This window comes from Gallinula chloropus (assembly GCF_964237585.1).
Source record: "Gallinula chloropus genome assembly, chromosome: 15".
Taxonomy (NCBI): Eukaryota; Metazoa; Chordata; class Aves; order Gruiformes; family Rallidae; genus Gallinula; species Gallinula chloropus.
The window spans coordinates 11,507,028-11,519,288 of NC_140100.1; the positions used below are offsets into that span (position 1 = coordinate 11,507,028).

Here is a 12,261-nt window from a genome sequence, read left to right on the forward strand (position 1 = left end):
CGAGCTCTGCCACTGCCCGGGGCACGGGGCTCTGCCCCCCAAGCCCTCTCCGATGCTGATACCGCCCGCAGCTCCTCAGCGCCTGGGCTGCGGAAAAGCAGCTGGGAAACCAAGCTGGGCAGGCAGCGGGGGGACCGGCCCTGCCCCCGGACAGCCTGCTGCGGCAGCCCCAGGAGCCGGGCCGGGCCGGGGGGAGCCGGCGGACGGGCTGCGGCCGGGGCACACGAAGCCGCGGCCACCAAGGGATGTCCCGGCCCAGCGTTACGAGGAGGAGGCGCGGGGTTGCGCGGCTGCTGGGGCGGTTCTTGCCCCCTCCGAGCCGGTACCCGTCCTCGGCGTGCTCGGTGCTTGGGCTGGCCCAGCCGGGCCAGGAGCCGCTTTTACCTGCGCGGAGACCCCAGCCCAGCGCCGCGGTGGCCCCGGCGCCCGGCCCTCGGCTCGCTCTGCCCGGCCCCGATCAGCGCCGCGGCGGGAGGTCCCCACCTGGTGGCAGCGGGGACGAACGGCCGGGGTTCAGCTCACCCCGGCTCCTCGGAGCTGGGCGGTTCCGCGGCCAGGCAGAGCCTAAGGACACGACACGGCGCGACAGGGGCAGTGGAGACAGCTGCCAGCTCCTTCTCCCCCCGCCCCGCACGCTCTGTCCCTGTGTCACTCCTGCGTCTCCGTCTGACACACAGGCCATCTGCACGTGGACCCCAGCAAGGGTCCTCTCCGGCCAGCTCTGGAGCATCCCAACTCCAGGCTATATTGACGCTGCCTTGTCCCGGTGCTTTACACACCAGCCCACTCCACTGTGCCCACCCGCATGCCCTGACATCCCCCGTGCCTCTGCTCCCCCTGAACTTACTGGGAGCTGAAGCTTTCTGGGCAGCAGAGCTGTGTGTACAGCTCTCTGGGTGATGGCAGCTAGAAGGCTGCAACCTGCTCCAAGACCCTGCTCCATGCGAGGGCACATCAGGTCGGTGGTGATGCCCTGACCAGTTTTCACTTCCCCATCTCACCATCCCCATCAGTGGTGGGCATCTGGTGCTTCACAGGAGAAAGCCTGGGGGCTTGCAGGGCATCCCTCTCTCAGGAGTCACTTAGGGCCTCTCCTGCCTGATGTGTTCACTGATGGTGACTGGAGGCCATGGGACTGGCCCAAGTGTTCATCCTTGCCAGGGAGCACAGGGGCCCATGGCAACCTCTGCTTGGCTCCAGGCTCTGGCTCTGCTGCACCGGCTTCTGTGGCTCTTTATCCCAGCACCCCCAGCCGTGGCAGGGACAGGGCAGCCTTAGTCAGCACCTGGCAGGTTGTAGCCTCTGGGGCTATCTGCTGCCCCATCTCCCACCACACCCTCAGCTGGAGGGGAGCCCATGCTCCCCTTTATCGGATGCCTGCAGCCCCCCGCCCACAGCAGCTGCCCCGCGATAAGGGCTGGAGGCTGTGCAGCCCTCAGCACTGCAGCACCCAGTGCTGCCTCAGTGCCTGCGCTCCTTTTCCTGCACTGGCACCCCCACTGGGGTTCAGGGCCCAAAGAGCTGAGCCCCTTGCAGTCCCCCATGCCCCCCAGCCACCCTCCAAAGTGATATGCCGGCCAAAGTCCTACGCTGCTGCACAGCCCTGCATGCTGAGGAGGCACAGAAAGATGCCCTTGTGCCTGGAGGTCCTCAGGGTATCCTGGCTGAGCCACCGCAGAGGGTCACAGACACCCAGAACCCCTGTGCCCACTGCCTCCCACAAGCTCTTCCAGGAGATGAACCCCAACAGTTTGGCCTGAAAGCAGGGAAAGGGGTGCAGGGGGTGGTAGGGAAAGATGAGATCATAGCGCAGTGCTCTGGTGAGAGAGCCAGGGCTGCTGGGAGCTCCCAAGGGTCAGGCTCTGGCTGCTCAACACGAGTATTACCCCTCCACCAGTGCCTGGAAATGACCCTCTCACTCCCAGAGCAGTGTCTGCCTTCTGGGTACCACCACCCTAGCAAGAGACAGAACCCAGAGCCCGTTCCCTCCACATGCCCACCTGGCAGAGGGGAGACCCCCAGTTCAGACCCCCAGAGCAGACCCCTCCCACTCCCTCCCCACCAGCAGCAATGGGAACAGGACACCAGGGCTGGAGCACAAATGCAACAGATTTTATTTCAGATCATTTGGCTGCTCACTGTGGGAGGGCTGGCAACGGGTCGGGTCCAGCTCTGGCCATGGTGCCGTCTTAACGGTACTTGGCAGTCAGGACGCTGCCCACGGCACACAAGAACTTGTCCAGGGAAGCGTGGACCTCTGGGGTCAGGGCAGCGGGGTGGTGGATGGCCACCACCACCAGGAAGCACTGGCTCAGCAGCTGAAAGGCAAAACGAGAGGGTGAGCAAGGGGGTGGCTGGGAGGGGGGTGCGGGAGGGGAGCTGGGCTTGTCACCCCTTCCCAGATGCTCACTTTGAAGTTGACAGGGTCCACGCGGAGTTTTTGGGCGTGGAGGTCGCTGAGCTTGGACAGGGCACCCGCGATGTCATCGATGTGGTTGACAGCCTCGACCAGCGCAGCCACCACCTTCTTGCCATGAGCCTTGACCTGAGCAGAGCCGTGCTGCAGGTCGAAGTGGGGGAAGTAGGTCTTGGTCTGGGGGTAGGTCACGAACATCCTGTGGGACAGAGGGGGTCAGGCATGGGTGGGGACAGATGGGATAGGGTCATGCAGAACAGCTGTGGCTGGGGCTGATGGGAGGGAGTCGGGGGCAGGTAGGAGGGGGACAGCATCACAGATGGACACCTACCTTTCCAGGGTCTCCGCGCCATAGTCGTCGGCATGGCCCCCAATTTTGCCGAAGATGCCCTTCACGTTGGTCTTGTCGTTGGCGGACAGCACCATGGTGTCTCCTCCGCGTTGGCAGCCCCCAGCACGGGTGCCCCCGCTCCCCGCCGCCGCCCTTATATGCGGTACCGGGGCCCCGCCCGCCCTCGGCCCGCCCCGCGTCCGGCCCGGCCCCGCCAGCCCTGGACCTCGGCCAGGGGGAGCCGCCCCCCCCCCCCCCCATCCCCAGCCAGCGCCGCACCCCGCCCCGGCACCGTGCCCGGCCGCGGGAGCCCTGCCCGCAGCACCGGCGGTGTGTCTGGCCGGGGCCCGGGGGGGGTGGATGGTCCACGGGCTGACCCCGGGTTAAGCATAGGTTTAGGCTCAAAGTTTGGTTTAGGTTTAGGCTTAGTTTTAGGCTTAAGGTTAGGGTTGGGGCCAGTGGTGGCAGAGGTGGACACATCTGTCCCGCTCAGCACAGGCTGGGTTCAGGGCTCTGGCTGAGGACCCCCGGCACGGGCAGCTCTGGCACAGCCTGGGTGTGTTGGGTAGGGTGGAGGGGACAGCCCCAACGCGGAGCTGTAACACCAGTGGCATGGCAGGAGCCTGTGCCCCAGCACTGTGCCCCTGAGCCTGCCCAGCACCCCGACACCCGCACGCTGCCCTCTGGGTACCTGAATGTACACGGCCCATCCAACACAGTCTCCATGCACACATGTGAACTGCCCTGGTACATGCGTGGCCCCGCACATGCTGCCATGCACTGCAGCCCCGTGCAGTCACTGTCCCTGCACCCACATGCTGCCCCTGTCCCCCCTCCCTGACCAGTGCAGCCCAGTACACACAGCCACACATCCACACTGCCCCGCTGCACCTACTGCTCTCGTTCCCTCAGTGCACCCCAATCCGGTGTACCCCAAAGTGTGTGCCCCCTTCGCCTCCTGCTTCCCAAACCACAGTCATGTCCCTTTGCATACAGACCCTGCAGCTCCTGTGCCCCAGCCCTCTCTCTGGCACATGTGCTGTGCCAGCCCTGGTGACCCCAACTCCTGTGCAGGGATGCTCAGCAGACCAATGGGGGGTCATTGCTGGGCACCCATGCAAGCACTGGCTGCAGCAGCAGGAGCTCACAGCCAGAGAAGGAGGCATGTAGGGCTGCACCAGCCCATGGTGAGCTCCACGTGCCTCAAGTGACGGTGAGGAAGGTGAGGATGATGATGCTGGTGAGGAAAACAGGGAGGGTGAAGAAGATGAGGGCTGTGGTCCTTCCAGTAGGTTCGAGAGCTGGCGCAGGCAAGCAGGGAACAGTTCACACCCGTGTTTCCTCCATGTCCGACACTTCTTATCGTTTGTGTTTGGGGGAGATTAGCTGGAGCTGGCAACATTTCAGAGCAGGGGAAGAGGGGAGCATGGGGGAGTTATCTTCTGGGAAGCAGAGCCCAGGGGAACAGCTGCAGGGCAGTGTGTCTATGCGTGTGCGTGTCAGGGCACTGACTGTGAAGGCAGAGGAGTGGCATGAGAATAAACGGGTGTATGTGCATGTGAAAATGCCGGGATGTAGACCCAGGTGTGCCTGAGGATGGAGGAGAAGCACTGTGGGTTAACAGATGTGCTGGCAGGAGCGGGGTCTGCTGTGGCCAGGGACTGCCAGCGCTGGGTTTCTGTGCAGGATGGGTCCCTGCACAGGCAGCATCTGGCTGCTGTCTTTGCTCAGCGCTGTCAGCACGGCCCCCATCCCTCACAGCCCCCATCTCTCACAGCCCCCATCCCTAACTGCTCCCATCCCTCACCAATGCTCTCCTCCTCCCTCCAGTGTCACAGCAGAGAGCAAACCCAAGGGTAATTTAGTATGCTCAAGCCCATCACCTGTGATGTAAAGACAAAGGGTTTTTGTTTAAATTCAGGCTCCAAACCCTCGCAATGGGTGGCCGTGTTCTGGGTGGGCTCTGCCTGTGCTGCTGCCAGGGCAAGACCAGACACCCAGGGTGACTGTGGGGGCACTTCCCAGCAGTTGCTGGGAATTTGTGGCTCAGGGGCTTGTGAACTGTTTGTATTAATTGTCTGTGGGGTTTTTTCACTCCTTGACCGTGTCTGCTTCTGGAGCTCGTGCAGGCACTTAGCTCCCACAGCATCCCTGATAAAGTCCTAAGCAACCCTTGTGATAGACAGACCCAGGAGGGATTAATCCTACAGCCCCCAACCCTGAGAATCCTTCATGGGGATGCAAGAGCCCCATTTGGCTTGACACATCCTTCCTCCCTGCTCCCCATGTCACCTGCATAGAGGTGACAGGCTGGGCTTCATCCCCTGGATCCTGCTACCAGTATGTACTGCACACCATGCTGTGGGGTGGAAGCAGGCAGGAGTCTCAGGGGGGCTCCCAGGGAGCCCACAGCCAGTGCTGCCCCCCTACACCATGGCTGTCCTCATTGGCACTCCCACCCTTCCTCCCTCTGATGGGAGCACCCCAACACCCCAGCCCACCCCAACCCCAGCACAGACAGACACGGTGCTGTGACAAAGGTGTCTTTATTGATGGCACCCAGGCGCAGGCGGTCGCTCATCTGTACTTCTCAGCCAGCACGGCGGCCACAGCTGACAGGAACTTGTCGAAGGCGGCGTGCACCTCAGGGGTGTATTCCTTGCCCAGGTGTGCGGCCAGCACCACCTGGAAGCACTGCGACAGCAGCTGCAAGGCAAAACAGGGCTCAGCACCACTGCTGCGTCCTCCAACCTCCCACCCCAGCACCCGCCCCCCCGCCCCTGTCCCCGCCTGCCTTGAAGTTGACGGGGTCGACACGCAGGTTGTAGGCGTGCAGGTTGCTGAGCTCAGACAGGGCCTGGCTGAGGTTGTCAATGCTCTTGACAGCATTGCCCAAGGCAGCCACCACCTTCTTGCCATGGCCGCGGATCTGGTCGGAGCCGTGATGCAGGTCGAAGTGAGGGAAGTAGGTCTTGGTCTGGGGGTAGGTTATGAACATCCTGCCGGAGTGGGACAGTCAGTGCCGGCGGACCCCAGGCACCCCCCAGTGCCCCGTGGGGCTCCCACCCACACACCCCTTGCCTGCGGGGTCCCCGAGCCCAGCCCGCACCTCTCCAGTGTCTCCATTCCGAATTCTTCTCCATGGCCTGACACCTTGTCCCAGATCTGGCAGATCAGCTTCTTGTCCTCGGCAGTCAGCATGGTTGTGGCTGGCAGCAGTGGGCAGCTCTGGAAGCAGTGGGCAAGTCCTGGTGGCAGTGGTGTTGTGGGGACACCCTCTTATAGCAGCAGGCACCCCCACCCCGGCCTTATCTTATCTGCGCCAAGGGGCGGGGGGGCCACAGCCGCGCAATGCGGGGCCCAGGGAGCGGCCGTAGTGCTGCTTCGGGGGGCCCAGGCTGCTCTGGGGGGCCCAGCCCCAAGGAGGCCCCGAGGGGGCCCGGCTGCCCTGCCCTGTCCCCCTGCACCAGCCCCACGCCAGGCTGAGGGCTGGGGGGCAGCACCAGACCGGGCTGGTCCATGGTCAACAGCAGCCACTGGCACGAGCCGTGGGTGCCACTGCCTCACTGGCCAGCACGTCCTCAGGCCTCCTCCTGGCAGGATCCACCATGGCCCCCCAGCCGGGTCAGGGTTCTCACCAGCTCTGCGGGTGTCAGGGTGGTGTCACATGTGTCCCTCACATCCTCCAGACTCCGGCACATCCAGTCCCTCTGCCCAAAGAACCTGTGTGCATCCGTGTGGGAGCCATACACCGGTCATGGTGGTGATCAACCCTGGGAAACACGATCTCTCCAGCAGCCACAGAAACCTGGGTGGGGGGAGAACCTGTGGGCGCATGGTCTTCCCCAAGCCCATCCTGTGTCAGGCCTGGGCTCTTCCCTTCTTCCCGCCCCAGCGTGTGCTCCTACCTCTCCATAACTGCTGAGATATTCCGCAGGGCGTGCGCGGTTGGTGACTGTCACATCCTTTGCTTGGCCTCTGTATGGAGTTTTTAGTGCAAATTTGGGGTTAGGGACACACCAGATGCCCTACCATTCCAGTTATGGATTTAAACATACACAGTACCTAAGGCTCACAAATGGAAAATCCTCTGAGACAGTGACAGGCAGTGAATGTGACCTGATAAAGGATTTTCTTTGCTGCTGCTCACTTGTTGCCAGGTTTTAGATTCTTTGAGTGATGATTCAGCACCTTTGATAACAGAATCACAGAATCATAGGGGTTGGAAGGGACCTCCAGAGCTCATCAGGTCCAACCCCCTGCTAAAGCAGGGTCCCTAGGACAGGTCGCACAGGTCGGCATCCAGACAAGTCTGGAATATCTCCAGAGGAGACTCCACAACCCCTTGGGCAGCCTGTCCCAGGGCTCCCTCACCCTCACTGTGAAGGTCTCCTGCATATCGGTGCGGAGCTCCCTGTGCTCCAGCTTGAGACCATCGCCCCTTGTCCTGTCCCCACAGACGCTGAGAAGAGGCTGCCCATTTCCCCCTGTCCCCCACACTTGATAAACATTGATCAGATCCCCTCTCAGGCTTCTTTTCTGAAGGCTGAACAGCCCCAGCTCACTCAGCCTTTCCTTGTAGGGGAGATGCTCCAGACCCTTAATCACCTTCGTAGCCTCCACTGGACTCTCTCCAGGAGATCCCTGTCTTTTTTGTACTGGGGAGCCCAGAACTGGACACAACACTCCAGGTGGGCCCTGACCAGGGCAGAGCAGAGGGGAAAACATGCTGATGTTCTGGCTGTGGCCCAGCATCAAGGCTGGCTCTGCTTCTCACTCTGCCCACCCCCCCGGATTTTGGGGTGCTCGATACGCTGGGAAGAAACACAACTGGGCAGATGACCCCAGGTAACCAAAGAGGCATTTCATACCGTATGACACTGTGCTCAGCCATGAAAGGAGAAAGAGGGGTTTAGAGAGTTTTAGGGGGTTACCCATCTTTTTTGCTCAGGGACTGGCTGGGTATCAGTCCACCCATGCGAGGCCTTTGCATCACCTGTTTTGTTTTGGTTTCATCCCTCTTATTTCACTCATCCTTCACTTATTAAACTGTTATTTCTGTTTGGGGTGGGGTCTTTTGTTTGTTTAAACTTGATCCCTACTTTTTCTTTCTCTTATTCTTCGTTTTCTCTTCCCCTCATCCCATTGAGGGTGAAGCGAGTGAGTGACAGAGAAACCCCAGCAATTTGTGCCCCCCCAAGATGCCACCAAGACTGATCTCCAGCCGCACTCAGTATTCCCAAATTCCAAATGCATGGCAAGTTCCCCATATGAAAACATAAGATGTCAAACTGAGGAATGGTCCCTTTACTAGAACTGCCTAGCTAGTGCGATAGCCCAAGGTGGTCATGAAGCACATCAGGGGACCCACAGGAAAGCTGGGCAGGGCTGTTTGTAAGGGCAGGGAGTGATGGAACAAGGGGTGATGGGTTAAATTCAAGCAGGACAGGGTTAGATGAGACCTGAGGGAGAAGTTCTTCCCTCTGAGGGTGGTGAGACCCTGACACAAGGTGCCCAGAGAGGTGGTGGAGGCTCCATCCCTGGGATTCAAGGTCAGGCTTGATGGGGCTCTGAGCAACCTGCTCTAGTTAAAGGTGTCCCTGCTCACTGCAGGATGGGACTGGGTGGCCTTTGAAAGTCCCTTCCAACCTAACACAGTCTTGTCCATACCCCATGGAGAAGAGTATGAGAAGACAGCATCCAGCTGTCTTTGCTCCAGGCACCTAACAACATGTGGCAGTGCAGGCTTTGTTCAAACCAGGCCGTGATGGGTTTTGGACAACAAAAATCCTGGGTCCAGTCAGTATCCCAGTAGGGTCAAGGACTGGTTTTTGGTCAGCCTGGAAACAGGCTTTAGTGAATATACCTTTGGTGAGCAGTAGCAGTCCCAGGGCTCTTACCTGTTCTGGGCTTCTGCTCATTGTTACGTTACTCTAACTGAATTGACACAGCTTAGTGTTTTCCCCTCCATATTGTGGAGACTTTTCAGCCCCCTGCCCTCCCCTCCCCCCCCCGCCCCAACAGTACAGTGTAAGTGGAACACATGGAGGTGAAACCACAGAGACTACAGCTCACATTTGAATCATTTATTGGGTTTTGCAGATGACCAAGCCCCTGCATAGGGGGTTTGAGAGGACTGCACAGGAAGGGGTGAGTACCCCAGAACCTGGCAGCTATGGTGCACTGTGAATGTGCATCCCGCTCCCTCTGCGGGGGCCATTTATCTGTACTTCTCAGTCAGGACAGAGGAAACACTGGACAGGAACTTGTCCCACGCAGCATGAACTTCTGGGGTGAAGTCACTGGGATAGCGGGCAGCCACAGAGCACAGGATACAGTGGGAGAGCAGCTGTAAGGGAAAACAGGAGGAAATCCATCATAAGCAGTTACAGGGGTCAGCCTGGGGGTCTGCAATGGAGCTGGTGTGCTTTGGGATGACAACTACGCATCCCAGCCGGGGAGCGCTGCTGCCCGGCTCTGTGTCTTTGGGAAGAAGCAGAGTCGCCTTTGGTACAGGGCGAAACGCACCACTCGATATCATTCCCTCTTTCCAATTCCCCTCCTTCCCCCCCCAAAGGGAAACGCACCAAAATGGACAATTTTAGCATGTGCTAAGACTTTGTTGAAGACAGGTGACGTAACCTGGAGCGCAAAGGAGATGAAGAACCAGCAACAAAGGCAGCAAAGACTTGGGTTTGTCTGACAAACCACAGGAGCACGCCTGAGGGTTAGACACCTGCTGCGGAACAGGCAGCGACACGCGTCGACAAGGCTGTGCAGTGCAACTGGGATCAACCTGCTGCGAGCCAGGAGGATCTGCAGCCTCTAACTCCACAACAGCAGCTTCCAACCCCAGCAGTCTCTGTGTTCACTCACCTTGAAGTTCACTGGGTCCACCCTGAGGATGTAAGCGTGCAGCTCACTGAGTTTGGCCAAGGCGCCTCTGATGTCATCGACGTTCTTCACAGCCTCCCCGATGGCGTTCATGACCTTGGAGCCATGAGCACGAAGCTGAGCCGAGCCTTGGCTGAGATCAAAATGAGGGAAGTAGGTTTTCGTCTGGGGGTAGCTGGCGAAAAGCCTGGAGGAGAACATGAGAATGAGACTCAACGGTGGAAGCAACATGCAAGAGACAGCAAAACCTGGGAGCAAGTGCAGTGTAAACCTGCCAGCTGCAGCGTACACCCCTTTAGCCATCGTGAACAGAGCTCAGAGCTTGCATCAAGGTCTTGCTGCTCATAAACCTCTTCTGCACTATGTGCAGGGTGGGCAGCAGACTGATTGGTACATACCAGAGAAGAATTAAATGTTCAAAATAATTGTAAGCTTAATGCTTTGGCTTTGGTTTTGTTTGTTTATTAAAAATAAATAATAACCTCAAATTGTCATGCCACTTCCTGCATTATGCTATAAGCCACTTAGTAGGATCTTCAGTGAGCTCAATGAGCCAGAATCAATCCGAGTGGCACCCAGAGCCTCGGAAGGAGTGTCACAATAAGATGAGCAATAAATAACATGTAAATAACTTTGAATAGTGTCATAATTTCTGCCCAGTTTCCAGACCATTATCCCTTTTGTGACAGCTTGCTTAATTTTATGAACTTTGGGTTGCTGTGCTGTAACTTCATGCAGGAGGCCCAGTTGTGTTGTTTTTCTAATGGTTTGTTACTCATCAACTGCAACAACACGACCAGAGTATCCAGCTCAAGTCAGCAGACAGCGATTCTCTTAATGCCCAGAAATTGCAAGAGAAATTGCGTCACTTATATGGAAATGGCATCACTTGTACAAAAACCACCTTGAGCTCATCTCCAGCAATGACCCTGTTTCAGGGTGCTGGGTGCGAATGACTGGGAATTCCTTACCAGGCTCCTGACTTCAAATCCTTCTGAACTGCTATAATGGGAAAGAAGCCATTAGAATCGTGTACAAGGTGACATTTGGCTGTAGACTTTGAAGCCATCTGTGAGGATTTAGCAGCAGTAACTCATAAAATGACACAGCAAACATAGAGGTCACCCAGCAACTCCCACCGGTCCCGGTGTGCTCCCACTCATGCAGGTTTTACATGAAAACATCAAAGCCCGAGGTGTCACCCTCTTTGGATGGGTTCTGTGGGGCTTGACTTACCTCTCCAGGGATTCTGCCCCAACGGCATCGGCTTGGGTAGCCACCTTTGCCCAGATGGTGACCACGGCAGCCTTCTCAGCTTGAGTCAGCGTCATTGTGCAGGAAGGTGGCGGCTCAGGGTCCTTGCAATGAACGCTCAGAGCACGGTTGGACTTGTCACCCTAGAAGCCCTGCTTATAAAGAGGAAGAGGAGAGCGGACCACAGCTCCTGTCCACGCTCATTGGTCACTCCAGCGGCCCACCCATGGAGGTGGGAGACTCTTATCTCCCCATGAAATGTCTACTCAGTAAGGGTCAGTGCACTGGCCTCCTTGCTTGCCGGCCTTATCAGCTTCTTGCTTCTGAACCTAATGGCCGTGTGGCCTGAAGAAACTGCCTGGAGACGTGATGATACGTGAACAGGGAGACAGTGCTGGAAAATTCCAGCGATGGAGCGTTAGGACATAAAAGATGTGTGTTAGGATGCATCTTTAAGCTGAGGAGTGTATGGACTTTGAGAAAAATCTGTGTTTTCTCCCTTGCTTCACAGAGATGAACACAAGTCTTCGGGCCTCTCTGTGGCATGCCGTATGCCTCCAGTACAGGGGCTGACACCTGGCACAGGGTTTCACATTAAATTATTGCTAGACAGTGCCAGGGCAGGCTGGGAGATGCACAGGGTAGGTCAGAGGGCAGCAAGACCCTGACTTTGTGACAATCAGTGGAGATTTCACCACCTGCTTCAGCACTGCCAGGCCTTCGCTTTGCCAGCCAGTGCAGAGAATTAGGGATGCATTCCGCAATCAAGATTGCTTATACCAGCAACAATTCCTAGGGATACAGGGAAGGAGAGTTTATGAAATTGAGTATGGTCCTGGAAATAAATGTGTGTGTGTGTGTGTGAGAGAGAGAGAGAGAGAATGCCAAGTCAGGCTTTTTTTTCCCTCCATCTGATATATGAAATAACATCTTCACGGTGAGGGTGAGGGAGCCCTGGGACAGGCTGCCCAGGGGGGTGTGGAGTCTCCTTCTCTGGAGATACTTAAGACCCGTCTGGATGCCGACCTGTGCAACCTGTCCTAGGGAACCTGCTTTGGCAGGGGGGTTGGACTCAGTGAGCTCTGGAGGTCGCTTCCAACCCCTATGATTCTGTAAATCTGTGAATATCTCATACTGCGTGTCTCTGATTTCTAGGTGCCCGATTCTTACTGCTCGTTACCCCTCGTACTGTTAAATAACCGTCAGCACCACAGCCAGTGCTGGCAGGTGCTGTGCTACATGCTGGATGGGCACAGGTCCCATGACAGATGGGCATGCTTGATGGGCAAAGGACCAAAGAAGCCAAGGGAAGACCAGCACAGGTCTGTAATCACAGATAAGTGGGCAAAGTGTCAAAGAAATACCC

General features: G+C 57.8%; 3 protein-coding genes across 3 annotated transcripts; all 3 read right to left on the reverse strand.

The window, feature by feature from the left end:
- Positions 1-2,091: 2,091 nt before the first annotated feature.
- LOC311197266 (hemoglobin subunit alpha-A) lies at positions 2,092-2,866 on the reverse strand. The gene is made up of 3 exons (XM_084271000.1): positions 2,748-2,866; positions 2,411-2,615; positions 2,092-2,318 (listed from the first exon to the last, which is right to left on the reverse strand). The coding sequence occupies exons 1-3, from the start codon at positions 2,840-2,842 to the stop codon at positions 2,190-2,192; spliced, it is 429 nt and encodes a 142-aa protein (XP_084127126.1). The 5' UTR covers positions 2,843-2,866; the 3' UTR covers positions 2,092-2,189.
- Positions 2,867-5,277: 2,411 nt separating this feature from the next.
- On the reverse strand, positions 5,278-6,000 carry LOC311197310 (hemoglobin subunit alpha-2). Its single transcript, XM_084271050.1, has 3 exons — positions 5,857-6,000; positions 5,542-5,746; positions 5,278-5,453 (listed from the first exon to the last, which is right to left on the reverse strand). The coding sequence occupies exons 1-3, from the start codon at positions 5,946-5,948 to the stop codon at positions 5,325-5,327; spliced, it is 426 nt and encodes a 141-aa protein (XP_084127176.1). The 5' UTR covers positions 5,949-6,000; the 3' UTR covers positions 5,278-5,324.
- A 2,967-nt stretch (positions 6,001-8,967) lies between these two features.
- On the reverse strand, positions 8,968-10,981 carry LOC311197111 (hemoglobin subunit pi; the record flags this gene model as incomplete). The annotated part of the gene is made up of 3 exons (XM_084270828.1): positions 10,878-10,981; positions 9,624-9,828; positions 8,968-9,096 (listed from the first exon to the last, which is right to left on the reverse strand). Exons 1-3 carry the CDS (start codon positions 10,970-10,972, stop codon positions 8,968-8,970), a joined length of 429 nt encoding a protein of 142 aa, XP_084126954.1. The 5' UTR covers positions 10,973-10,981.
- Positions 10,982-12,261: the final 1,280 nt, after the last annotated feature.